The sequence below is a fragment of the Pelmatolapia mariae genome, linkage group LG23, assembly GCF_036321145.2.
Source record: "Pelmatolapia mariae isolate MD_Pm_ZW linkage group LG23, Pm_UMD_F_2, whole genome shotgun sequence".
Classification (NCBI taxonomy): domain Eukaryota; kingdom Metazoa; phylum Chordata; class Actinopteri; order Cichliformes; family Cichlidae; genus Pelmatolapia; species Pelmatolapia mariae.
This window is the reverse complement of record NC_086246.1, coordinates 39318387-39342601: the sequence shown is the minus strand read 5'-3', so window position 1 is coordinate 39342601 and position 24215 is coordinate 39318387. Positions and strand designations below refer to the sequence as shown.

Sequence of the window (24215 nt, the reverse complement as noted above, 5' to 3'; positions counted from 1 at the left end):
AAGATAACATGCATATGTCAGTGTAACAACTAGCTAGAGAAATGAAGCTAGTTTTATATACAGTATTGTATAACTATTGCGAAATCTTAAAGTAGCAGTAGTAGTACACAATTACAGAAATAATCGATATATGTAAAGCCGCCGTTTAGAAATGTTGATTTTTAAATAAATGAAAAAGCGTGCACACCAACCACATAAATAAAATGATGTCAGCGGGCACGGAGCCCCCCTCAGCCAGCCTCCCTGAGCACACAGGGAAAGTGAGCGTCAAGAAGAAGGCGGCCCTTAACGGCCTTTCCGGCCGCGCACTCGATTCCCTTGCTGTCAATCACGAACACACGCGCTCCCATTGGCTGAGCTCTTTCGCATTTATCGTGCCATCTCGTCGAGCTGCTGCTGTGTAATCGCAGGTAACTTTCTTACGATAGCCTTCCGCTGGGTACGCTAGTGCTCTTAGCGCTCCCGTATTTTGAGGCTTACAGATACCGGAGGCCAAACCGAGCGTCGCGGGTACACGTTTCTCGTGTTTCGAGTACCGGAAAACGTTGAGTGTGCATTTTCCCCCTCTAAAAAACAGCCCATCTCCGAAAGGCGTTTGAAATCGGACACCGCTGGCGTTGAGGCCGTCACGTTTGTGCGGAGGGATACGTTGTTGCGTCTGACAATGTGGACGGAGGTGGTGAAGATGTCTACGAGAAGAATGAAATCATCTCAGTTGTAACAACAAAAAAGGAAGACGTGAGATTAGTTACTATAATAGATTTGTTTGCACACAGACTTGTTACAGAGAGGCAAACACGTGGGCGCTGTGTGGAAAAAACAGGCTTCCCGGGACAAAAGGAAGACATCTACTGTGCTCCAATGCGTTTCATGCACTGAGGTCGAAATACTCTTGAAGTTTTATGTTTTTCTCCTTGCGAGTCTCCGCTTTTCTTTTTACTCTTGGATACCAGACACTCGGGGAGGAGAGGTAAAAAAAAACACACTCTGTACACTTCGTGTTTCGGGGGAAGTTGCACGAATTCGACGGCTTTCATTGACGCGTATTTTGACGCCTGCAAATTGTCGAAAAGTTTTCGGGAATGTGTGGTTAAAGCGGGGGGATGTAAGTTTTTGTCTGGTTTGAGGTGGTGAGCCAAGTGTGTGATGGTCTCCGCATCGACCACAGAGAGAAGGAAATTACTCCTTTGTTCTGCAAAAAGAGCCCGTTAACGTTAAATGTTCGAGCTGCCCGACGAGCCTCGGTTTGTTTTTTTTGTTTTTTCCACCGTGTGCCTTAGCCGCTTTAGCTCCGAGCCACCGAGGGAAAATATCAAATCTTTACGTTGTCCAGCATTTTGGCTGAACTTTGATGCGTACCGACGTGTGTTTTCCACACAGGCCGGGAAAAACTTTCCATAAAATCCCTTTGGTAGCCCTTTAAACATTCCTTTATGGAAGTGTCTGGCCACCAGCTAGACTTATTTTATTGCACATTTGGCAGGAAATTCCTCATGCTCCCACCCCCACCGTCTCTTCCACTCTGCTCCCTCATAATGCACGATTGGACCCTAATAACATGCGAAAGAAAGAGCTTTAGTATCTGTTGCATGAAGTTTGGAGCCTCGCTCCTGTTCTGGGCGGTCAGGGCCGTGGTACTTGTTTTACACACTGATTAGACGTGTAGTTTGTTGGTCTTGTGGACGATGTCACCGCGGATCAGAATAAGCCGTGAGTGGGTTTAGCTGACAGTAAAAAAAAAAAAAAAAAAAAAAAAAAAGAAAGAAAGAAAAAAAAAAAGGGGGGGGGGGAGAGAGAGAAAAGGTTGGTCCCTGGATATGGCCTAGCGGATCTGATCAAATAATGTGCAGCCTGCATCCTGTGGTGCACATGTTCTCTGGCATTGTTGTAAAACTATTCCTATTAACGTGTTTATGGCGTGGGGGCCCAACATCCGTTACTTTCATGCAGTGTTTGAATCAACAGTAGAAAATGCTCATTGTGTTCTTGTAGTAATAGCATTGTTATAAACATGTTATAGCCTTCCCCCTTTATTTTTATTTTTTTGTTTTTTTAACAGCAGGCTGGATTGGACACAACCTCAAATGCATGTTTCTTGGCTAAGTAACAGGGACCTAATTTGGCCTATCATTGTGTTTGAAAGCCAAAAACTCGGGAAGCTATCTAAACCCAACTCCTTATGGTTTATTATAAAGTTTAAGCGGTGATTTGTTTTCGGTTTGGCTCAGTGTTTTGTGATAACTGGAAGTGCAGTGTCCTTTTGTGGAGAATGACCTGCCTTCTCTGCCTTGTGTGGGTGACAAAGACCCCCAATGTGCTTTCTTCAAATATTGATCCAGCACTAGCTGAAGATGCCATTTTGTTAACATTAAGCCCCTCCATGTGCTCTGCTCCATTTAACTCTGTGCTAAAGTCATTTTTTTTAGCAGCGTGCGTGTGTGTGTGCATGGCAGGATTTTCTTTTTGTAGGGCGTCTTATTCTAAAAGTTTGGGATGGCAGTGACAGCCATATTTCTAGCCTATTTACACTTGGGGCAGCGTTTTGTGTATGCTCACTTCCTTTCCTCGTCCCAAGGTTAAATTAGTCTCACTTGTTCTGCCTTCTCTGTACTGGGACAGCAGTGTTTGGCTACCTTTGAAATGACTTTTCTCATGTATGCAGACAAAGGATTTGTCTCCCAGTTAGACTTTTTATTTCTTAAGAAAACTCCAAATTTGCCCCGTGTTTACATCACACGCCTGCATTTCTCCAGGATGTGCATCTTTCTTGTTTTTTTGTTATTATTTATAACATCTGTTTATGCTAGTGCTGAATTGGAAAAGAGGCTGTAAAAGCACACCACCTGTTGGTGTCCGAGTGCTTCTGTTCTTCCAGTTGCTTCCCTTACCCCCAGTTTCCCTGTGAGGCGTAGAGAAACACCGCTCGGCATCAGAGAGCGGCCCTCAGGCTTGCGTTGGAATGCAAAACACTGGGTAAATCCAGTCTTCGTGCTCACTGTGTCATTTGACAAGGTCCTTTCTGAGTTGACATATGGTAATTTGGTAATGACGTGTTTGCATACAGTCATTAGCTCTGCTTTTCACCCCTATTTCCTTGGGCTAACAATAGTCCCAATTATGTCTGTAATTGTAAATTCTTTTATGTAGCAATGATCGACATATGGCTGTGTTATTTGCCAGGGTTGCGTAAAATGAAAGACTTTTTTTTTTTTAAAGTCATTACTTAGAAGTGATTTGACTGAAGGCAGAGTATTCATCACTTCATGGCGGCGTCTCCTCCACTGCCTGGATGGGAAGGCAATGTCTGAGGGGAAATTTGCATTTTTAAGTAGACCCGCCTATGGTGTGTAGTGGTCAGTAGGTTCGTGTTGTCCTTTTTGCTGTAGCTAGCCCATGTTTCATTGAGTTATTTCCCAAATACGCAACATTTAAATAAGACCTGCATATAATTTTCATATTTGGGGAACTTTTTGAATTTAAAAAAAAAAAGGTCATAAGAAAATTACTTTCAGCCAAATTGCTGACATACTGCACCCCTGCACTGGTGTCTAATGAGACAGAAAAAACGCGCCAATAAAAAAGCGTAAGCGAAGGGGGTGTGAGCTAGACAAAGTAGGATAGTTTAACTCATCCTTTGCCATCATCTCTGTTTAAGAGGAACATGTAACTTCTTTTTGTGTTTGCTAGCGCCATTAAAATCCTGTATCTGCAAATTTCTCTCGTAGGGTTTATTAGAAACTGAAGGGTATGAACGAACAGCAGCAAAGAATGGCTGCAGTGGAAACTGACAAGGAACTCAGCGACCTCCTGGATTTCAGCGCGGTAAGAGAGCGGGCTCTGGGTGGCAGTGGTAGGTGGGTGGCTATGGGAGGAGGAGAGTGCGATACAGGTCTGGGCATAGGCGGAGGTCAGAGGGATGTGGGATAAAGACCAAGGGGGGGAAAGCTTAACGTTACAAATAGAAATGTTAAAATCTCTGTATAACGGCCTCTCTGTCAGATCAAGATATTTGCATTCTTCATTCTTGGCATCAGAGTAGTGCAGGTAAAAGTCATGCTGTACTCCAGGTGATGGGTGAGAATGAAATCACACTTTAGGCTACCCAATTACTGAGGTGATGCAGAGATATAGGTTACGAGGAAGTTGATCGTCCTGCCGTCAAACAGAATCCACTTTAAAATGTAAATATTGAGTCAGGAGCAGCTACAGGAAACGGTACAAATAATCTCACCGCTGTTTGTGTTGTGAGGAGGTTCTTAGGGGGAAATATTGTGATAGAAGACCGTGGCTGAGCAGACAGCTTCCACCTTTCTTATTGTCACATTTTTAGTCTTTAAGATGACATTTTCACAAAGATGCTGTGAGAGCTATGCTCCAGACATTATCTACAAAGTGGATAGAGGAATTCTGTTGAGCTTTATTTACCCGCGTTTCAGTTTATTGTGAAGCTTTTTTTCAGCTGACATAAACATCACGGAGCCCCGGTGGAGCTGTGTTAGATTTTTTCTTTTCTCCTCAATAACCCAAATAGCTGGCGAGGCTAAGTTGCAAGCCCTGGATAATTATTATATGCAAAGAATAATCGGTAATTCCAAACTCCGACTCTCAGTGAGCTGTCGTTAGCAGACGTAATGTCCTATGAGATTTTTATTTTATTTTTTTCCCAAAAGTTGAATTGATGTTGTTTTGCTACGGCAGAGAACAACAGAAATGTATTTTGTGTGCATATGTTATTAGTAAAGCACCATTATAATGCTGCTTGTTGCAGTTAGCTGCTTTGTTTGTGCTGGAGTTCAAAGAAACTTAGCCTATGTTCTGAGCAGGGCTTTGTCGCAGGTTTCATTGTTAGTCACTTGGGTTTGTTAGAAAAGCCCAGATTGATCAGCTGCCAATTTGTATCAGCAGATGTTCTGTTTAAATATGACATTGATAATTGGGTGAGAAACTGTTGAACGTTACACAAACGAATTTCCTCCTCTTTGTTTATTTGTTGGCTGCTCGTAGGAAAGCAAGTGAGATTGGCCGTGACATAAAGAAAACTAAATGTGTATTAGGCAGTTAAACGTAATGGAAGAAAAGACGGTCTTTTAATCAGAATCTTTGGCTACGTCATACATTTAAAATGGAAAAAAAAAAATCACGTGCGGCAATGGAAGATTGTGTTATTCTGTCCTAGTTACAGACATGTTTGGTTTGTACAGCAGACTTTGGCCGTGTCACTGAAAGATGGTCCCGTGGTAAAACCCAGAGTGGCTTGCTGACATCTAACTTAATTAGACTGTTTTATGCGTTGTTTGCCATAGAATAAAAAATCACTTATGTTTTAAACTCAAGAATATTTATAACTTGATAGATTTTTAGTTTTTTCTGTTGATGCTGAAAGTTATAGATGGTTAAATTGAGTTTTTTGTTTTGTTTTTTTAAAATCCCGTTTATATCTCACTTTAGACTCATCCAAATCTGAAATGCCTGTAAGGTGGAGGGGGTGGGGAGGGGGACTCACAACTGAACGATGTGTTTGTGTGTGTGATGTGATGTTAGCCATTAGTGAAAATAGGATGTGTGAAGTGTGCCATCATTTTCCTTGTTACTTATGGTATCTCGCTGCTTTTGTCTTGTAGATGTTCGCGCCTCCAGTAGCCAATGGGAAAAACAGAACGATGACACTCGCCAGCTCTCAGTTTGGTGGATCAGGTAAGCTTTTCGGCTTGATCTCACAGCATTTTTCTTAAACTGTATTAGTTTTGGTTCCTGCACCGTTCTTAATCTTACCACTTTTTTTTTTAATTGACATTACGGTGGCTGAATGTGGGATTTGACACAGCAACATTAAGCAAATTTGCTGTTAAATCAGTGCTCTTTAACGGTATTATAAATGTAAAGCTGGAGTAACGGGAAAAAAAGAGAGCTTTTCTTTGTAATTTACAGATGACATAATGGAGCACACACATTAAAGGTCAACCCTCTGAGGTGACAAAAATTTCTAACCTAACCTTTGTGGTATTTATCGAGCAGACAGTTTCAGTTTTATTTACCGATGTTTTGAGATCTTTTCCAGTTCCTTGGTATAGGTAAATTTTATTTGTGGTGCATGCTGCTCTACAGAATTTCATTTGAGACTCTAGCTATATTTTCAGAACTGACATCCCCCCCCTCTCTAATCCACAGACTGAATAGTTTTCATTGGATCAGCTTTCTGCCAAAGAAAAATGTATAGCAAAGTGTTTGTGGTTATATCTGTTTACATGTATTACACTGAGTAATGGAAGCAGTCCCAGGGAAAAAAAATGATGCTCACTGAAACCCTACAGCCTGGTCTATGTCTGCTTGTCCATTTTCGTATTTGTTTCACAGTTTTAAAGGTGAAACTATCCGCAATTAAACCACTCAAGCACCTGAAGGCTTCGAGTAAGCTTTTCTCTCTTCCTGAAGGTTATTAGTAAGTCATGTTACTTTCATTCCTCTGTCACCCTGCCAACCTGGTGTGTGAAATCGAGTCACACTCCCCAGTGTTCCCCAGAGTGAGAACTTGGCCACTGAGGAACAAAGGCAAAGAAGGGGGCTTATGGACTTGAAACGACTCCCCCACCCTGAAGTGTAAAACACTCCTCCCCCAACACAGCACAGGGCTCTTACCCCCACTGATCTGCAGGAAATGGCTTGAATCTGAGACAATGTCCCTCACCCCCAGCTTGCAGCCTCTTAAACTGGCCCAGCATGCAGAGAGTGGCCAGAGTGGGAGAGAGAGCTTGTTGAATAGAGGGATCAGCCTGTGGAAGGCAGGATTCTGTTTGTTTCTATTACAGCAGGCAATTACTAAGCAGTGAGGAGTTAATTCCTCACCCCTCCCCACGTCCCAAAGTGTGACCCTCGGTCATTGAAACCCATTTTAATGTGATACTTAAAGCTGCCACCTTTAACATTTTGGAGATCGGCAGGTACCCTCTAATGGCACTAGAAAGCCAAAAAGCTAATGTGCAAATTCCAGCCTAAGAGGTTCTCGTAGATCTGTGTCGTGTTATAACACGCACAGTGCACCGACTACAACGCGACTATACAAGGAAACATGTTATTAAAACTACAGCATTAAATTAATGTGCATTATTTGTAGATGGAATGGGTACATGTGGCGTTTAGTTGCCTCTTTTTGTTTTGTTTTTGAAGCTTAGCCACTGTAAGGGAAACAGTACTGCATGGCTGTGGGCCAGGAAACCGACTTATTTTCGAAATGATGTCCATTAAACCACAACGCCTATCTATGACGTCACCTCGGCGGCTTGTCTATTCAGGGATCCAGCAGCGCGGGAACGGCCGCAAGTAGCCCAGTGGCCCACCAGACCACCTCTATTCATCAGCACAAAAGTGCTCAGAGGGGTGCTAATTGCATTAGGCGTCCTCCCTTCCTCAGTGGCCTGTGTGTGGGTGGGTGGATGGGTGGGTGTGGGTGTGTCGAGGAGAGTAGAGTGGATGTTAGAGGAAAGAGGAGAGGATTGGCAAGAAGTGTGGGATGTTTAAGAAGTAGGGGAGGCAGAGTGTGACGGTGTGGTGGGAGCTGGCCAAGCCCACAAGCCTTCAGGCAGGCGTCCCCTCTGTCACCTCTGCAGCTGCTGGCAACGTCTCCAACCCCCTTCACACACACACAAACACAAATACAGGGGACGTGACAAGCTCGCTTTCCTCAGATCACAACAAACAATTGTCACATGTAGCCTCTCTAGGCGGCTAACTGGCTAGCTTTGCATTTACCTTTTGCACCTCAACTTGTCCGCCTGCACACAGCTGCAGGAATGTCGCGTACTGTAGTTTTCTGTACTTTACTTAGTCGCAGCAGGAAAATCGAAGCCCTCAGAAAGGGGAAATCTCAAAGGCGAGTGGCTTCCTCCTTCAGCTAAATTAAATGTTTTCAGAGCCCGCAGCTCTGAGAAAGTTTGTGGCTCAGTGAATAAATATTTTTCTGGGCTCTGCTTGTGAGTCAGTATTTGCCTTGCCATGTTGAGTACATTTGCACTGGTCATGCCAAAAATCTAGATGGATGTGATAGAAATCCATAGAACCTGTCGTTTTCATGCTAAACCCTCAACTTTTTAATGATAATCCAGACTAATTGTGTGTTTAGTGGTAGTATTATTTGCTTACTGAAAGAAATGCAAGTTTTAACTAATTTTGATGGCTTATTTTTTTCAATAGTAATAAAGTAGTAATGGTCGCATTGCCTTTCTAGACTGAAAATGGCTGAAGTTTGATTAGAGATTAGATGCATTAATTGGCATGAGCTTCATTTCTTAAGTACTCTGTTGCTGTCCTTGTGTAACGTTGGAAGGCCTTGTCAGTGTAAACGCTGAGAGGAGACGCCGACGTAAGGGTATAGTCAGAACTGTTTGCATCATCATTTTCTTTCAATTAGAATTTTTTTTTTTTAAAAAGGTGAATAATTACATGATATATTACTGATGTACTTCAGTGGGACTTTTTGTCATTATTAGTGATTACAAATACCACTATAGAAACACTGAAAAGTATTCTTCTGGCAAAATGATAAAACGCAGCACAAACAAACCGTGTGCTGTCAAAGGACATAAGGAAATGTGTGAGCACTGCTACCCAGTAGCATTATCATGACTGTGTGATGTCATGATGATCAATTACAGCAACAGCTGATAACAGTTGATAGCTACTAAGTTCACTATGTTCACTGTTTGTTTTTGTGCTGGACAGTAAAAATATTTATGGCAGCATGTTGGAGCAGCACAATAGCACCTATAATATAATACACAGTGTATTCTAATTCTAATTTAGTACCGCTGAAATTTTGTTTGACATGAAACGTGACAGGAGATTAACAACAATAGGAAGATCTCTCTTCTGGCGTTGCTGGGCTCTCCTAGGCGTCAGTGTCACCTCGGCAGCTCTCCACCTTTGTTTAATTGCCTCCGAGTTAATTACTCCACTAAGTGTGAAACAACGTTGTCAGACTTCTCCTGCACAGCCGTGCTTTCGCTTCATCCTCTGCACCCCTGTTGTCCAAATGGAGGCTTCACAGGCTGAGGATGAGTGGGGTATTGAAAATAGCCGCGAAGATGAAGTTACTCTCTCAACTATGTGCAGAGTGCAGGTTATTGTCGACAGCGGCGATGCGTAAACGTGTGTGTCACCAGTTACTTTTCTGTATTTGTGAAAATACTCAAGGTCTAACAGCAGTTTTGGATGACGCTAGAGTGTCTTGAAGTGGAAAAGAGAAGTTGTTTGAATGAAAATTTGCAAGGCTAAAAGCAGACATTGTTGAGTCCTCTCATCTAGACTAGATTTTTATCTCACTAATTTGGTACTACTTCTGCTGGCACGGAGCTTTGGCTTAAGTGTCTCCATTCAAAGTCTGTCATCTTTATTTAGCGGCGAGCTCGTTGCCGACGTCCTGTGCCATCGGACATGGTTGACGGTGGTGCTGCGCTTTATTAGTGCCATGGCCTTTCGGCACGGCCGATCTTTTCGGATGCCCTCTCCTAGCGGCTCGCCTGATTCTCCATGCCACTGGCATCAGCTCCATAGATCACGGCTGTCGCAGCGTGTGTAGGTGCTTGCACCGCTCTGTTAGTCTCATCACTCATTCTCGCTCGTCAGCCGGGCTGCTGATCTCACCCAGACCCCTCTCACTCTTGTCCCCCCCCCCCCGAAATCCCCTTGCTTTCTCCTTCCACTCGCTCGCTCTCTTTTGCTTTCTCACACACATTTTTTTAATTAGGCAAAAATCAAAGACGAAATATGAATATTCATAAGGAAACCGCATTAATATGCACAATTATGCAAATCAGCATGCAATTAAGCCTTGTGTCTCCAGAGAGCCTGGATAGCATTAGTGCATAAGACAGGGAGAAGGGGATGATGGGGGTATTTTGGAGTTTTCTGCTCCACCAGTCTTTTGGCTGTGTTTTCTTTGTGCTCCGCATCGGCTTTTTCTTTACCTAAAACATAGCATTTCAATTTTTGGCACCACACATTGTTTGTCAAATTGACTGGGTGGAATTTAAATGTGGTTTAGATGACATGTTACTCTCACAACAATTGGATTACATTAGAATGCTAATGGTAAACGTCCTGTTATTCAGTGAGCATAAAGAACAGCATGTATCCTACATGTATCTTTGGAAATGGTTTAACATATCATGGTGTTGAACAGAATTGGCTTTAATCAGTGTGAATTCTTTGGCTTCCTTATGAAATGCCCATTGTGGCCACTTTTAGTCATAAAATGTTTTGTTCAACTCCAGGGTCAAAACAGTTCATGTCTGTAATAATGCACATTAAAGTGGATTAAGGTTCTCACCTTGGACTGCTCACTTCTTCTAGTATCTAGTTTGTTTGGACTAATGCCGTTCCTCCCTACCTTTCATTGTGTGTCTCTGCAGCGATAGACGAGCGTAGCGGCTCTGGGTCTTGGGGCTCCGCGGAACAGAACAGCCCCTCGTTCAGCCAAGGACGGGTAAGCTCCAAATGCACACACTCGGCCTCTTCAGTCGCTCATGACTTTTGCAAAGCTTTAACACCAGATGCCACGACACTGTCACTCACTCACATTCAGTTAACCGCTGTGCCATAGATGAAAACACAAACGTCCTTTCCCCCATCCACAACTACAGCTTATTACGTTTGTCATCTGTGTGCCATATGCAATTTAAAGCTGTAGTTCTACTTTCTACCTAATAACTTTGGCCCAGGATCCTGTATTGGCAAGCTCTCTGGTAGCCCAAACCTCTGTCGAAGCCCACCGGTAATTGCAGCTTCACATCTACCATAACTGTCTTGGCACAACTCTGTGTAAATACAAGGAACAGGGGGGTGAAATGGATGCAGCAAGCTTTGATTACCACAAGTTGATAATTAAGAAAGTTGGTTTGATTCCCTTGAGCTGATGCAGATTTGTTTGGCATGGATCCTGTTAGACAGAAAAGTAGAGGGAGGGTAAGCGCTAAGCCACGCAGGGGTGCTAAAAAGATGTAGCTGGCCATGTAAGCGTGTTAGTCTATATGCCTGAGGTTAGTGTCTGCCATCCTTGGCCTTTTGTGGTTAGTTGTCTTGTTTTATGTGTGCCATTGTTCCCACAGGGTTATGGAGAAGGATCCCACTACAGTGAGCACGAAGCCTTGTCCTCTCCATTCATCAGTTCAGGGATTGCTGGTATGTTCTGCTTCCTTTAAGTAAACTTTGATACATGTGACTTTTATCTGTTTAAGTTTTAGCACTTGAGTCGTATCAGTTTACAAAATATAAAAACGTCATCCTTGGTACCAGATGAATGGTGCCTTGTCAAACGCCAGCTTTAAGAAACTCATGCTGATGGAGACCGATTGGACGGTCGTGCATATATTTATGACTGTAGAGCTGTCTTCTGGATGGCAGAATGTGCATGTATATGCATATGTGTATATCTGTGTGTGAGTGCATGTGTGTGTGTGTGTGCTCATTCGTTGAGTGTTGGGGATGTTGGGGTATTGAAGCAGAAACCTTCCCTAGGGTTTTGTCTGGCGGGCGGCTTTATGCAGCTGAGCGTACTGAGGGGAAAAAAGGGAGGGCATCTCTGGACTTTTTGTACTTTAGAAAAACCTACTTTTCATTTGTATTAGCACAGTCCATTGCGTCTTAATCTGTGTATACAGCTCAGGGTTTCACTTGAATTAATGTTGAAATGTCCATCATGTTCACCTCACAGGTAAAAATGAGAGACCACCGTATTCTTCGTTTGGAAACCAGGTATGTTTAACAGCGAGGATACATGTGTGACCTAATTTCATGTAGTTTGCCTGTGTGTAAGACGCCCGTATTTTCACTTCTCTTTTCATGTCGGGCACTTTGAATTGACAACGGTCTTGGTTTCTTAGAAAAGAAACCATGCTTTCCCACGCTTCTGTGTGTCTTATTAGTAAATCTTATCTCTCTGTCCTCCCCTAGCCTGGTTTTCTTCCTAGCGACATAGCGATGCCCAGCCCAGATGCTATGTCACCCTCTGGTCTGAAGTCTGGCTCTCAGTTTTATCCTTCATATCCTAACAACCCCAGGAGAAGGCCGCCTGAAGGAGCCATAGGTACGTCATGAGGCATGCAGTGTGGCTACTAAGTACTTATTTTTTGTATGTGTGTCATTCAGGATTGATTAATTTGCTGATTATTTATTAATCATTTAACTGCGTTGTGTTCGGTAGCTCCAAAAATGGTGAAAACTGTCCGTTACAATGACCCGTAGCCCAAAGTGATGTTTAAAATGTGTCGTCAGATCATCGGGACAGAAACAGCTGTCTCTTTGTCGTTCTGTTGAGCATAAATCTAAATACAAAGCTACAGTGTGTGCACACGAATGCACCTTGGCATTTCATTCAAACTGATGCACGTACAGAGCGGCAAGCACTTGCTGCATCTTGTTTTTTTATTATTTTTATTTTCTGGTCTAGCTTTAAAAATACAAACATGCTAACATGACATGTACCTTCGCTTAGTCCGTATTTGTGTTCCTGCCTCTTACACATTTTCTGTATGTCTCTGCTGCCTGTATGTAGAAACCCAGCCAAAGAAGATTCGGAAACCCCCTGGCCTGCCGTCCTCGGTAAGAGCTTATTTCTGCTCGTCTACACCGCTCGCAGCCAGTCCCTTCTCTCGCCGTTTCTCTCTCTCTCTGCACACACACTGCTGTCCTCGCTCTGCTTGAACAGTTCTGTGACAGACAGGGGTAAAGACCCTCTGCTCAGTCAGACTCTTAGCGAGCTGACAGTTAGGCAACTCAGGCCCCAGTAAACATCATCACTGTGGTTGTCTGTATAGTCAAGTGGTTTCAAGTGGTTTTCTGGGTTGATTGTCATGTAGTCAAGTAATTTTGCAGGCTTTTAGGTGCTTTGTTGATGTCTACATACCTTTTTCTGTAGCCTAGATTGAATGATACACTTCGATAGAACACATGGTTCGCGGTTTGCTGACGCACAAATCGCACAAGGTTTGGGTCTCAAGTCTTGTTTTCTGATGTAGTTTAAGGTTTCATTGGCTTTATCGAGCTCAAAGTCGAACAAATATTGGTAGAATATTGTGAATTTGTCTCTTTTTTTTTTTCTTTTTTTTTTTTTTTGCACATTTATAGTGTGCAAACAGGTAGATGTATAGCTAATTATGTAAATATAATCATTCTGTCCAAAGTTTGAATTCTTTAAATGACAGTGTCTGCATTTTAGTTCCTCAATGCTGGGCTACTTGTAACGTTTGAGCCTGGGGAAAACAAAACTTAAAAGGATGAATTTGTGTTTAAATTTCTTGTTTGAACATATTTAAAACTGAGAAATTGTTGCTCGAAGGTAAAGAAGTGTCTCGCAGGGCCCAGACTGTACTGTCACATTATAAGAGTTGGCAGCTGCTGATGCAGCTGATGTGAGGATGATGGCAGCCAACCATAGCTGGAGATACTAGTCATTGTTGCATGTTTGAATATACAGTCAGTGAATGCTGACAAAGAATTTTCTCAGCATGTGCTGCTGTTACTCAGACTAGAAATCTTTTTCATTATGTGTCTTGTGCAGTGATTGCAGGTTATTTAAACTCAGAAACCTGGTCGTGTGTGGCTTGCCTGTGTTGCTGTTGGCTCTGTCTTGATGTCTAAGCTACTGGCGGATCATCAATATAAAATGTTGCCACTGCACAAGCGTCTTCTGACTTCTAAGATGAACATATCCACATTGCTATGAACACAAGCAGAAGGAAAGATTAAAATCAATTTCTCAAACATTTTTAGCCATCTTTGCCCTATTTTGTTTGTTTTTAAAATAATCTGATTGTATGTTGCGTAGTTTTTTTATTCAGGCGTTCACTCAGACCAAGGCTGATAGTGTTACACGCATAAAGAAGGCAAATTCAAAGGCTTGTATGTCTGACAGGGTCCATACAAGACGTCTTGAAGTGTAGTCTGACAGGAAATTCAGGCAGACTTGAACAGAGCTGCGTTTTGACTCTTAAGTTGACGTACAGTCTGTGCATTGATTAGATTGGTGTTTATCAGATTGAGTCGGAGCGTAACTATGGGAACAGATCAAAGTTGAACTCGGCGAACTCTGTGCTTAGCCGGATTTTTTGATTTCTTGTTTGTTTATGAAATGAAGAAACCATTGCTTCTGCTGCCGTGTCCCACCTGTGGGTGTTGTCGCGTTGAAGTGGCTGCCGAAACCTCTACGTGCAGACAGGCTTCGCCAAAGCGACTACATCACAGAGACGGAGTGTCAACGCTCTGTCTAGTCGAGGCCCTCTCTCTCTCTCTCTCTCTCTCTCTCTCACTCACTCACTCACTCTCTCACACACACACACACACACACTGTCTGAACCTCAGTCAGTCCCCGCAGCGTGAACGATGGCTGCGTGGTTTTAGTGCGAATGATGAGACTTCTGTGTGTGAACCCCCCTCCCCCACCTCACCCAGCTCTCTGCCTACGCCTCACCACATGATGGCCTGGGTGGGCCTCCCCCTGTGAGTGACCCAGTTGTGAGGCGCAGTGCTTGTGAGGCCTCTTAGCCCCGTGTCTGAGCCCAGATTAATGATAGCTGGTGATGATCCTGTGGTCTTTCCTTCTTCCCACACTCCGCTCTTGCTGCTGTTTTATTTATTTTTTTATTTGTTTTTAAACCACCTCATCAGCATATTCTACTTTTCTTTATCCACTTGAGTTTCAGAAATCGTTTTGCTTTGTAAACGCTGTATCCCATTTGCCCTCGAGCTAGCTGACTTCAGTTTCCCAGCATTACCTGCGCACAAGATCCTCACCCTAACCGTGCAAATCGTACGCCTCTTTTCATGTGCAACAAACAAAAAACATGGAGGAGCCTCTCTTCTGCCCCCTAGTTGTCCAGTATACTAACCACAAACCCCTGTGGTTGAATAAAGCGCTCTGAGGTTAGTTTGATGTTAATCTTCATCTACTCCCCACCCCTTGCCACAAGCCGCTTTTTTTTTTTTTTTGGTGTGTGTGTGTGTGTTTTTGTTTTGTTTTGTTTTTTTCTCTCTCTCCTCCTGGTGTAGAGACCTTTACACGGTCATAACCTGAATTACATTAAACCCCTATTAGTTGAGGATTTTACCCTAGCAATCCCTTTCTTCCTGAGAATACAATTATCCAGCAGCACTAGTCATTGTGTAGTCCTGTGTTCCCTTCTAGAGCGGCAGGATTCACTCGACATTGTTCCCCGTGAAAGAACAACTCAAAGCCTATTGTTAAATGAAGCCATCTCCATCATGTTTTCCCCTGAATTAACCGTGATCATTTTAAATCCCCTGTTTCCTTCACACTCCCCTGGCCATATCAAGCTTTGTTTAAGTCATTTAGATTACCTTCTCCTGTCCCCCTCAACACCCCTTATCTCTCTACCCATTTCATAAATCATCAGGGCCTTCATTTTTTTTTTCCCCCCTCAGTCCTCCCCCTTGCCCCTTAACCACCCCCTACCCACTGCAATCTCTCCCTCTTTTTCTCTCCCTCTCTCTCTGTCTTGCTGACTGGATCCCAGCCCCCATCTCTCTCCCTCTCTTCACTCCCTCTCCTCAGCCCAGCTGCCTGTGGAGTTGGATGTGGTCCAGGAACAGGCAGATGGCTCTGTAATTAGAAGTGCATCTCTCCATTCCCTTTCCACTTCTCCCTGTTAAATCAAATTACAGAAAAAATCCCTTCTCTGGATTAGCATTCTTTGCAGCATAGCCTCCATTCTCTTTCTCTCTCCCTCTGTCTGCATGTAGTACAGAGGAGGAGAGGAAAAGGAGGACTGAGTGGTGGCTGATAGTCTGGAAACTGAAGGCGTCTCATGTTGCTGTGTTCGGAGGCCTAGCATCAGTGGTCGTTTGCAATATTTAGGAACAATGTGCGGCTGAATTCTTTAAGGTGCAAGTATTTAAAATGTCTACAATATTAACCAAAGCTGTTCTTTGTCATTTTCAATCCTCTGACGCTCTAGTGCGAGTTTGAGGACATAGCTTTTGGATTGTGCATGGATGGGTGTGTTGGCTCACTGAATGCATGGTATGTGTGCGAGCTGATACCGAGTGTGTTATAGGGAGGGGCTGCAGGCCAGGCAGTGCGATGTCACTGGGGTCCTAGGAGCTAGAGAGGAAGTGCTCACTGTGCACTGGGATCTAAGCCGTCGCTGTGCCCAGCATGCCATGGCCACTGTGTTCTCCTCCACGGGCGAGGAGCCGGCCTTCCTCCTCCACCGTTGGCAGACTCCCTCTTGCCATCTTGTGGTCACTTGGCGCTAGTGTAATTAAATGGTTATCCATAGCAAAGACGAGATGGATCAATGCCACAGTACTTCATCTTTCGTGATGGCTCAGGATTCATAGTAAACCGCTAACACACATGAACGCTGGTGTGTATTGTTGTATTGTATAACCGTAGTCCAACTGTTTGTCACGTCTCTTTGTTTAGGTGTATGCTTCCACATCTGGTGACGAGTATACCAGAGAAAATGGGGGATATCCTGGTGCTAAGCCTGGAGTCTACCCTACCTCTTTTTACTTGCAAGGTAACCTTTCATAAGATATTACTCTGCCCTGTAATCTTCTTTGAACTGTTTTCATATTAATTCCCAACATTTTTTCTTAGATGACCCCTGGTCATCTTCTGGCTACTCTGCCATGCTGGGTAATTCCCCTCACATTGGACAACCAGGCTCCTTTTCTGCAATCAATCCACAGGACAGGATGGTGAGTAGAAATGGCCTCAATCCCATGCTGATGGTTGATGTTGTGGTAACATCCACATAACAACACGTAACAACAGTATAAGTCATCGTGGTTTATTTTAAACGTGCTGTTAATTGTTTGGATGTTCAACATGCCGTACCCATTCTCATGGCGCCAAGTACACGATGCAGATTGGGTTATTTTTTTCTGTGAACAGCTTTTGTGCTTTGTGACGCTACCTGTATCCCAGAAACATCACCCCTGCCTCTGTCCCCACAGAACTATCCTCTGCACAGCAGCGAGGTCAACGGCTTCCACTCAGCCCCGACCACCTACAACCACACGCCCACCATCAACGGAGAAGGCATAATGGGTAAAGAACCTTAGAAAAGAGCGCGTCGCAAACCTCTCCGTCACTGCTTCGACGGCTACATGGTCAAACTGAGTTGTTTTTTCAGATTAACAAGTCATCTGACTCGCATTTATTTTATCTCTGCAGCCAACCGAGGCACCACAGCTGGCAGTTCAGGAGATGAAATTGGAAAGGCTCTTGCCTCAGTGAGTTCTTTTCTCTCTGTTTGTTGCTTTAAATTAGTGCTGGGCAATAAAACACTTTAAATAATTTTCCCGAGAGTTTCATATCCTCTAACGAAGTGAAAATCAGCAGTGATGGTAAATTCTGTTGAAGACATGAGTGGAAATTCAGCTCGGGGAGCGTCTGAAAATGGCAAAAATGTTAGTTAGATGGTGTAGGATTATTTTGGATATAAAGAGTTTTATCCAAAACAGATTGATTGTTTAAAAAAATATCCTGAAGGGGGAGTGAAAAACCAAAACAGCTGTTTTTTGGCTTCAAGTGGCATAGTTAAATTTTATAAACCCTTCTTAAATCAGTTGTTTTGCTGTTCTGCTTACAATAACCTGGGTCCTTAAGCATTTCCAAGGTGATGACAATAAGAAATATCTAACCATTAGATATTTAATGTTATTTATTTTTATTTACTTTTATTTTTTAGAAGAAAGTTTAGACATTAAAAGACGTATGGACATGTTTACCTATGAGTATTTTTACCTTTTGAACCCAGGAGATTGAATTTGAATTTGTTTTAAGTTTTTAATCTGCTCATACTTTCAGATTTACCCATCGGACCACAACAGTAATAATTTCTCCTCAGCTCCATCTACTCCTGGATCTCCTCAGGCCATCGCAGGTACATTTCTCTCATACGGTGTTAGTACTTCAAAATACTCGCAATAAAAGATAATCTCATTAAAATGACAGACGTTTATGTTCATCCTTTTTTTGAAATATGTGGAAAATTTGTATCAGTTCCGCATTGTGCTGATGAACCTCAAGGCTGTGTAGATTTAGCAAATCAAAAGGTTGGTAAACTGAGTTAAGGTGGTTTTATCTCTGCCGTGCAACCACAAATTTGGTTAATGCATCAGTGTGAACTGGACAGTACCTTAATGAGTACAGTTCATTTCACTTGTTCAGTCTGACCCGATTGTGTTTTTGTCGTCGAAGAATGAGTGCATTGAACTTGAGTGGATCTTTTCATGTGCGTTTTTAATGTTATTCAGCATTAAAACGTGTCTGCAGTGCCACCTGGTGAAAAGTTGAGAAATGCCACTTAACCCACACCCAATATTTCTCCCTGCAGGACCTCAGTCTCAGTGGCAAAGACCAACCACACCCAACTATGAAGGGCCACCACATGCACTGGTATGCCAAAATATTTCTCTGCTGCATCAAACCTAATTAAAAACCTAACGTTGCCGGTATGGGTGTGTTCTTCTAGCCTTTGTATGCCGTTGCTTGTTTTAATAGTTGATGTCCCGCCTTCATCTTGACAGCTTAGCACATCTTTCATGTATTTATACAGCAGAGTAAAATGGAGGATCGCTTGGAAGAGGCCATCCACGTGCTCCGTAGCCACGCTGTGGGCCAGGGCCCCGGCTTAGAGGGCGCCCACTCTGACATGCACAGCCTGCTGTCTTCAGTACACAACGGGGGCCTCGGAGGCCTCTCTCCAGCTTTCCCCAATGCAAGTCTTGCCCTCAGCAACAGACATCCCGCAATGGTGAGTCACCTGCTCTGTTCAACATGTTTTCTTTTGTTTTTAAGAGAGGTGTGGGCTCGTGATGCTGCTTTGAAACACAAAGCAGACAAAAGTCCTCGTCTAAGCATTTGCGCAGTCTACGTTTTCAATCATAGGAGATTCAAATTCGGTACGCTCCTGAAGAGGCTGTGTCAGTGTTGAGGTTTAAACGAACATGCTCCGGTTTTTAAAACATGTTAGAAAACTGAGACGAGGGAAATGATTTACAATTAGGGGAAACTTTGTTGTGTGTTTAATTTTATGATGCACAACAAATTGTCCTTTTGAACAGATAAATATTTTCTATTTTCCAAGAAAGGATTTGGATTAAATGGGGGGGAAAAAAAAATCAGTCAGAAAAATTAGTCTGGGTTTTATCTCCACCAGAAACAAAAAAACCATCACAGTGGTGATGCTTTGTGCCATCTGCTGGCCAAACAGTGTACAGCAAGAGATAGATAGATAGATAGATAGATAGATATAGATATATTTTTTTTTTTTTATTTTTTTTTTTTCTCTCTCAATACATGTCATGTCAGTTTTAGGTTGGGGTTTTTTCCTGGATTTCTGTTTGGGGAGGGGGGGTGGGGAGCGGCTTTGTATTCTGTGTATCAGCTTTGCTCTATCTGTCCTCGTGAGACTATCGTGACCGTTCTCCACCTTTACCAGCAGGGTGGGAAACATGAGGAGCCCACAGGTCTTCCTCCCAGCAGCACTCTCCTGCATGGTCATCACGCATCTGGACCCACACCAGCAGTAAGCCAGCCAGAAGGCTTTACCAGTAAGTTTGATTAATAATTATTAATTATAAAAATGTCTATTTTACATGTACACAGATTTCTTTTGGACTTCATCACCTTCCCCGGTGCTGTATGCACTCCTGAAACTGAAAATATTAAAGCTTCACGCACTGTGTTTGTCCGTAGGTCTCCCGGGTGGTTTGGCTCGCTCCACACACTCCTCCAGCAGCTCAGATATCAAAAGAGAAGACAAGGAGGATGATGAAAATTCATCTGTTGCAGACAAGTCAGAGGAGGAAAAGAAAGACACCAAAGCGGCACGCAGTCGAACAAGGTAAGGTCCTTGCACGTTTAGTCTTTTCACCTCAAACTTTAAAAACTTTGAGCTTGATTTTTACAGAATTAAACTATTACTTTGTCAAACAAAGGTGAGGATCGTTTTGTCACTAAGAGAATATAAAGGGAGTCAGCTGTCACTTTTATACAAGTTTAATTCATCTCTTCTTTCCTGTGTTTCCCAGTGATTGCCTAGGCTATGTTAGGTTTTTAACGATGTCAAACCCCCCCCTCTCCCTTCATGTCACGTTTTCAGAAAGGAGGCGTTGACCCTCCAGATGCTCTCTGGCCTTTCAGACCAGAAAGATGAGTAAGTTTCTCCAATAGAGAATCAATTTCTAATGCTTTGTGGGCTCTTGCCAGGCATCACTGAGCAAACAAATGCCACTGGAGCTGATGTCTAAACGATCTCTGCTCGACAGAGTTGTCACAGTATTTCTCATTCTGAACTTTGCTACTCATTAGTCACCATTTCTGCACAGTTACCACCTGGAAGTTTTGAAATTTGAACCCAAAATGCTTTTTAGACTACAAATAAATGCAAGCATGAAACAATAGACATTTATCCCAAGTCCAGCATCACAGTAATGAACAACGCTGCACAAAATCCTAAGAAGTTCGGGGTTGTAAAGGTGAAGGCTAAAGCTGCTTACCATGCTTAGCTTCTTACAAGACATAGATTTTAAATCTGCAAACACTTCACACACAGCAGAGAATGTTTTTCTAATTGAACTTGTGTGGGATAAGCATTTTAATTAAATGATCATATGAACTGCTTCTTCAGCAGTGTTGGGAATTGTTTCTTTTAAAATGAACTTTTGTATTATGAGGTTGGAGCCCTTTACTAAGGTACATTTGCAGGATCAAAAAGAAAAAAGCCCTTGTGATTCTTTGCGCCTGTTGGTTATGTTGTCCAGAGGCCGTTAGTCTGTACACAGTTTGCATTTTGCATTTGTTTGTTTTTTTGCCCTTTTTTTTCCCTCCACAAATTCAAAGTGATGCAAATAATTCCACAATGTAAATACTGTTCTTCCTCATTCACATATAAACTGCTGGCTTATAATGCAAGTGTTGCATTACAAGACACGTGTTGCCCCCAGCACTTTTCTTCAGTAATGTTTTCCCAGCACTTTAACAAGTCTGCTTAAAACTGTGAACTGGTAGAATGAGCACTTTTATTTTGTAGTTTCATCCTTTCATTTTTGCTTGAAACCAGTCAGGAAGACGATGAGGACCTTCCCCCCGAGGTGAAGATGGAGCGCGAGAGGGAACGACGAGTGGCTAACAATGCCCGTGAGCGCCTTAGGGTACGGGACATCAACGAGGCATTTAAGGAGCTTGGGAGGATGTGCCAGCTGCACCTCAGCCACGACAAACCTCAGACCAAACTTCTCATCCTTCACCAAGCTGTTAATGTCATCCTCAATTTAGAACAACAAGTCAGAGGTCAGTCTGCACGTAGACTCCTATGGATGAAAATCCCAGCTTTGTGGACCTCTCTCGAGGACTAAGAAGGCTCATTTCTGTGTTCATCTTTCTCAGAGCGTAACCTAAACCCAAAGGCAGCGTGTTTAAAACGCCGCGAGGAAGAGAAGGTGTCTGGGGTGGTGGGTGAAGCACCCATGCAGCTCTCAGGAGGCCATCCTAGCATGGGTGGAGATGGCCACAATCCAGTTGGCCACATGTAACACCAGGTAGGCCCAAAAGACTCGTGTTAGAATTTAACCTACTTGCAAGTATACAATACCCGCAGTCATATTCTATCATTTGTGTGTTATGCAGGAATGTCGTTGCATTATGTCATTGTGCTCCTTCCTTTTTCCAGATCTGGTGGTGTTTTTCTGGCTGTCAGAGGATGTGGCCTTAACAGATTTCTTCCACCCGTTATTCTCAAGTGTGTGTGTGTGTGTGTGTGTGTGTGTGTGTGAGCGTGTGTGCGCGTGTGTATGTGGACATGTCTGTGTATTGTCCGTTCAAATTTCAAGATGCACATTCACACTCGTACACACATGCATACTGCCAAAACTGACACAGCCTGTTTGTCGCACTCCCAACCATGACTACAAGCTCAAATGTGAAGAACTGTCTTTTTTTTTTTTTTTTAATACATGTAAACTTTTTCCTTTTTTTTTCCCCCCCTGGTTTCCACATGATGATGATGGAACACAGGAGTACTTTTTTTATTTTTATTTTTTTGTCCTGCCACACATTGGGGCTTCACACACTGCCGAGAGGTGCTCTGGTGGGAGTGGGGGGGAGAGAAGAGAGAGACCTAAACAAATAATTTGAATCAAGGATTTGTGCCTAATTGTTACATGTTTTCTATTTGACATTTAAGCAAATTGCTTTACATGTGAGGAACATTTATTGTGAGGGATTGCTTATGTGTATGAGCAATTATTTTTAATGTATGTCATTCCCAGCGTGATGGTACAGTCTTACATATGTTATGTAACCAAGCCCATAGTTGAAGTTGAACTGTCAAAATTATTTTCTTCGTGCGTGTGTGTGTGTGCGTGCGTGTGTGTGTGTGTGTGTGTGTGTGTGGAGGTTGGGGAAAAGGTCACAAGGCAAAGGTCACAGTTTTGACAGTTGAAACGCAGCTTGAAGCATGAAAGACGGAACTCTGACTTAGAGACAGTCTCTGGCCGGAGCCCGGTCACATCACACGAGGCATCTGGAGACTTGGAATTGAAGACTTCTTCCTTGAAGACGATAATCTATCCAAGTGGGAGAATCTGTCAACAAAACAAAACTGTTCTTCCTGTTTGTTGACCACAAATTCAAGTGTTACTCCAGTAGTTGCTTGTTATCGATCCAGGTTTTTGTACCGCTTTATGTACTAAAGCATCCACAGACGAAAGCACAGTCGTGTAGTTTTAGGCTGGACTTTGAGTGTTGACCTGTTTCACGTTTCAGTCCCTGTGAAAGTCTGTATGAAAGCCATTTGAATTACTCGCTGAGTGAACAGCGCCCTTTAGTGCTGTATCTTTGAAGTGGTTTTGATGGTGCCAACAGACTTAACGGCTCGAATATTTCCCCTTAATTGAAGTTCAGCAAAAGGAGAAAAACAAAAATTACAAAAAAAAATCTGGGTTTCTACAAAGGAGGGATCTCATCAGTCCGCGGGCGTTAAAGCAGACGAGCTTCTGTATAACCGAAGCTTTGTTTCCTAAATGAGCATTCCCACTGAACTGCAGCCCTTCACCTTTCTCCTGAGTAAGTGTGTTTTCACGTTTCTTACCGAGAGAAGTGTGATGTGTAAATTCACTTCATACATTATTCTGTTTCATTTTTCAAAATTAAATATATATAAAAATATATATTTTTTGTTAGTCTATACATTGTAGATTTTTTACATAAATGGCAATATTAGTTTGAAGTTTAGAGTGTATTGTAGATGAGCTGTATAAGGGGATATTTGACATTTAATTCAAAATTGAACTGGGATGGCGGTGGAAAAGGGTTGACGGGATGACAAATGGAAAATGTTAAAAGCGTTTGGTGTGTCCTTTTATTCCAGTTTTAGTTTTGAGGCGTCTCATCAGCTACCCAAGAGAATTCTTTCTGTCCATTTGGGAGCGCGTGGGCAGAATTGGTGCCACGGACCTGCTGAGGCATTTTGACCCCAGCAGGGGGCGCTGGAGAAAAATGGGGGAGGGGATTTTTGTCTCTAACAGTAATTATGCAACTGGTTTTTGAATGTAGCTACCATACAAATGTGGATCGCCTTCATTTTCAAAGTTGTGTTCCTGGGTTTTGTCAGTACAGTGTAATAGTTTTCACTTCACTCTTCTTTGTTTCTGATGTCTGTCCTCAATCGAGCGGCGCTTGGCGTGCAGCTCGCTGTTCAACTTCCTGCTCGTTTATTTTGGAGGCAGATGCCCGTGTTTGGGTGTAAGGTTAAGGGCAATATGGAGAACAAAAACAGTGTTATTGTGATGTTATTCCCATGTCACGTCATGTTGTGAATGGCTTCTTTTTACCAACATGTAATCACAAATGGGAGGTAGAGCATTTTGTGTGTTTAATTTCTACAAAAAGAGATGAAGAAAAAGACCTATACAAATCAATAGTGTGGCCTTTTCATTCTCAAGACTTAAGATGTCATGATGGGAGAGTGATGCCTTATCAGTGCCTGAACTTGTATTTTTTTTTTTTTTCATTTAAGACCGTTTTTATTTTGTGAACCATATCATTTCATTTATCATGGAGATTAAAGAGGTACTTGTTCATTCCCCCACCCTCCCTTCTCCTAATGCTTTTTTCAGTTTTCAGGAAGAAGTTTAAATGGTATAAAGAGATTTTTCTTTCAGTGTATCTAGTTAAAATAAATAAATGTTACATA

The 24215-nt window shown here is 42.8% G+C and overlaps 1 protein-coding gene across 4 annotated transcripts; it reads left to right on the top strand.

The window, feature by feature from the left end:
• Positions 1-412: 412 nt before the first annotated feature.
• On the top strand, positions 413-24215 carry tcf3b (transcription factor 3b). 4 transcript variants are annotated; one of them, XM_063465845.1, is made up of 21 exons: positions 413-970; positions 3726-3822; positions 5622-5694; positions 10404-10477; positions 11100-11172; positions 11705-11745; positions 11944-12076; positions 12545-12591; positions 16433-16529; positions 16610-16710; positions 16969-17062; positions 17189-17247; positions 17825-17900; positions 18354-18415; positions 18576-18773; positions 19464-19572; positions 19718-19865; positions 20124-20177; positions 21084-21313; positions 21410-21561; positions 21693-24215. In XM_063465845.1, exons 2-20 carry the CDS (start codon positions 3748-3750, stop codon positions 21553-21555), a joined length of 1890 nt encoding a protein of 629 aa, XP_063321915.1. In that variant the 5' UTR covers positions 413-970; positions 3726-3747; the 3' UTR covers positions 21556-21561; positions 21693-24215. The 4 variants fall into 4 exon arrangements, with proteins under 4 accessions (XP_063321915.1, XP_063321912.1, XP_063321916.1 ...); XM_063465842.1 differs by having other exon boundaries at positions 19461-19572; XM_063465843.1 differs by lacking the exon at positions 413-970 and adding an exon at positions 2828-2973 and having other exon boundaries at positions 19461-19572.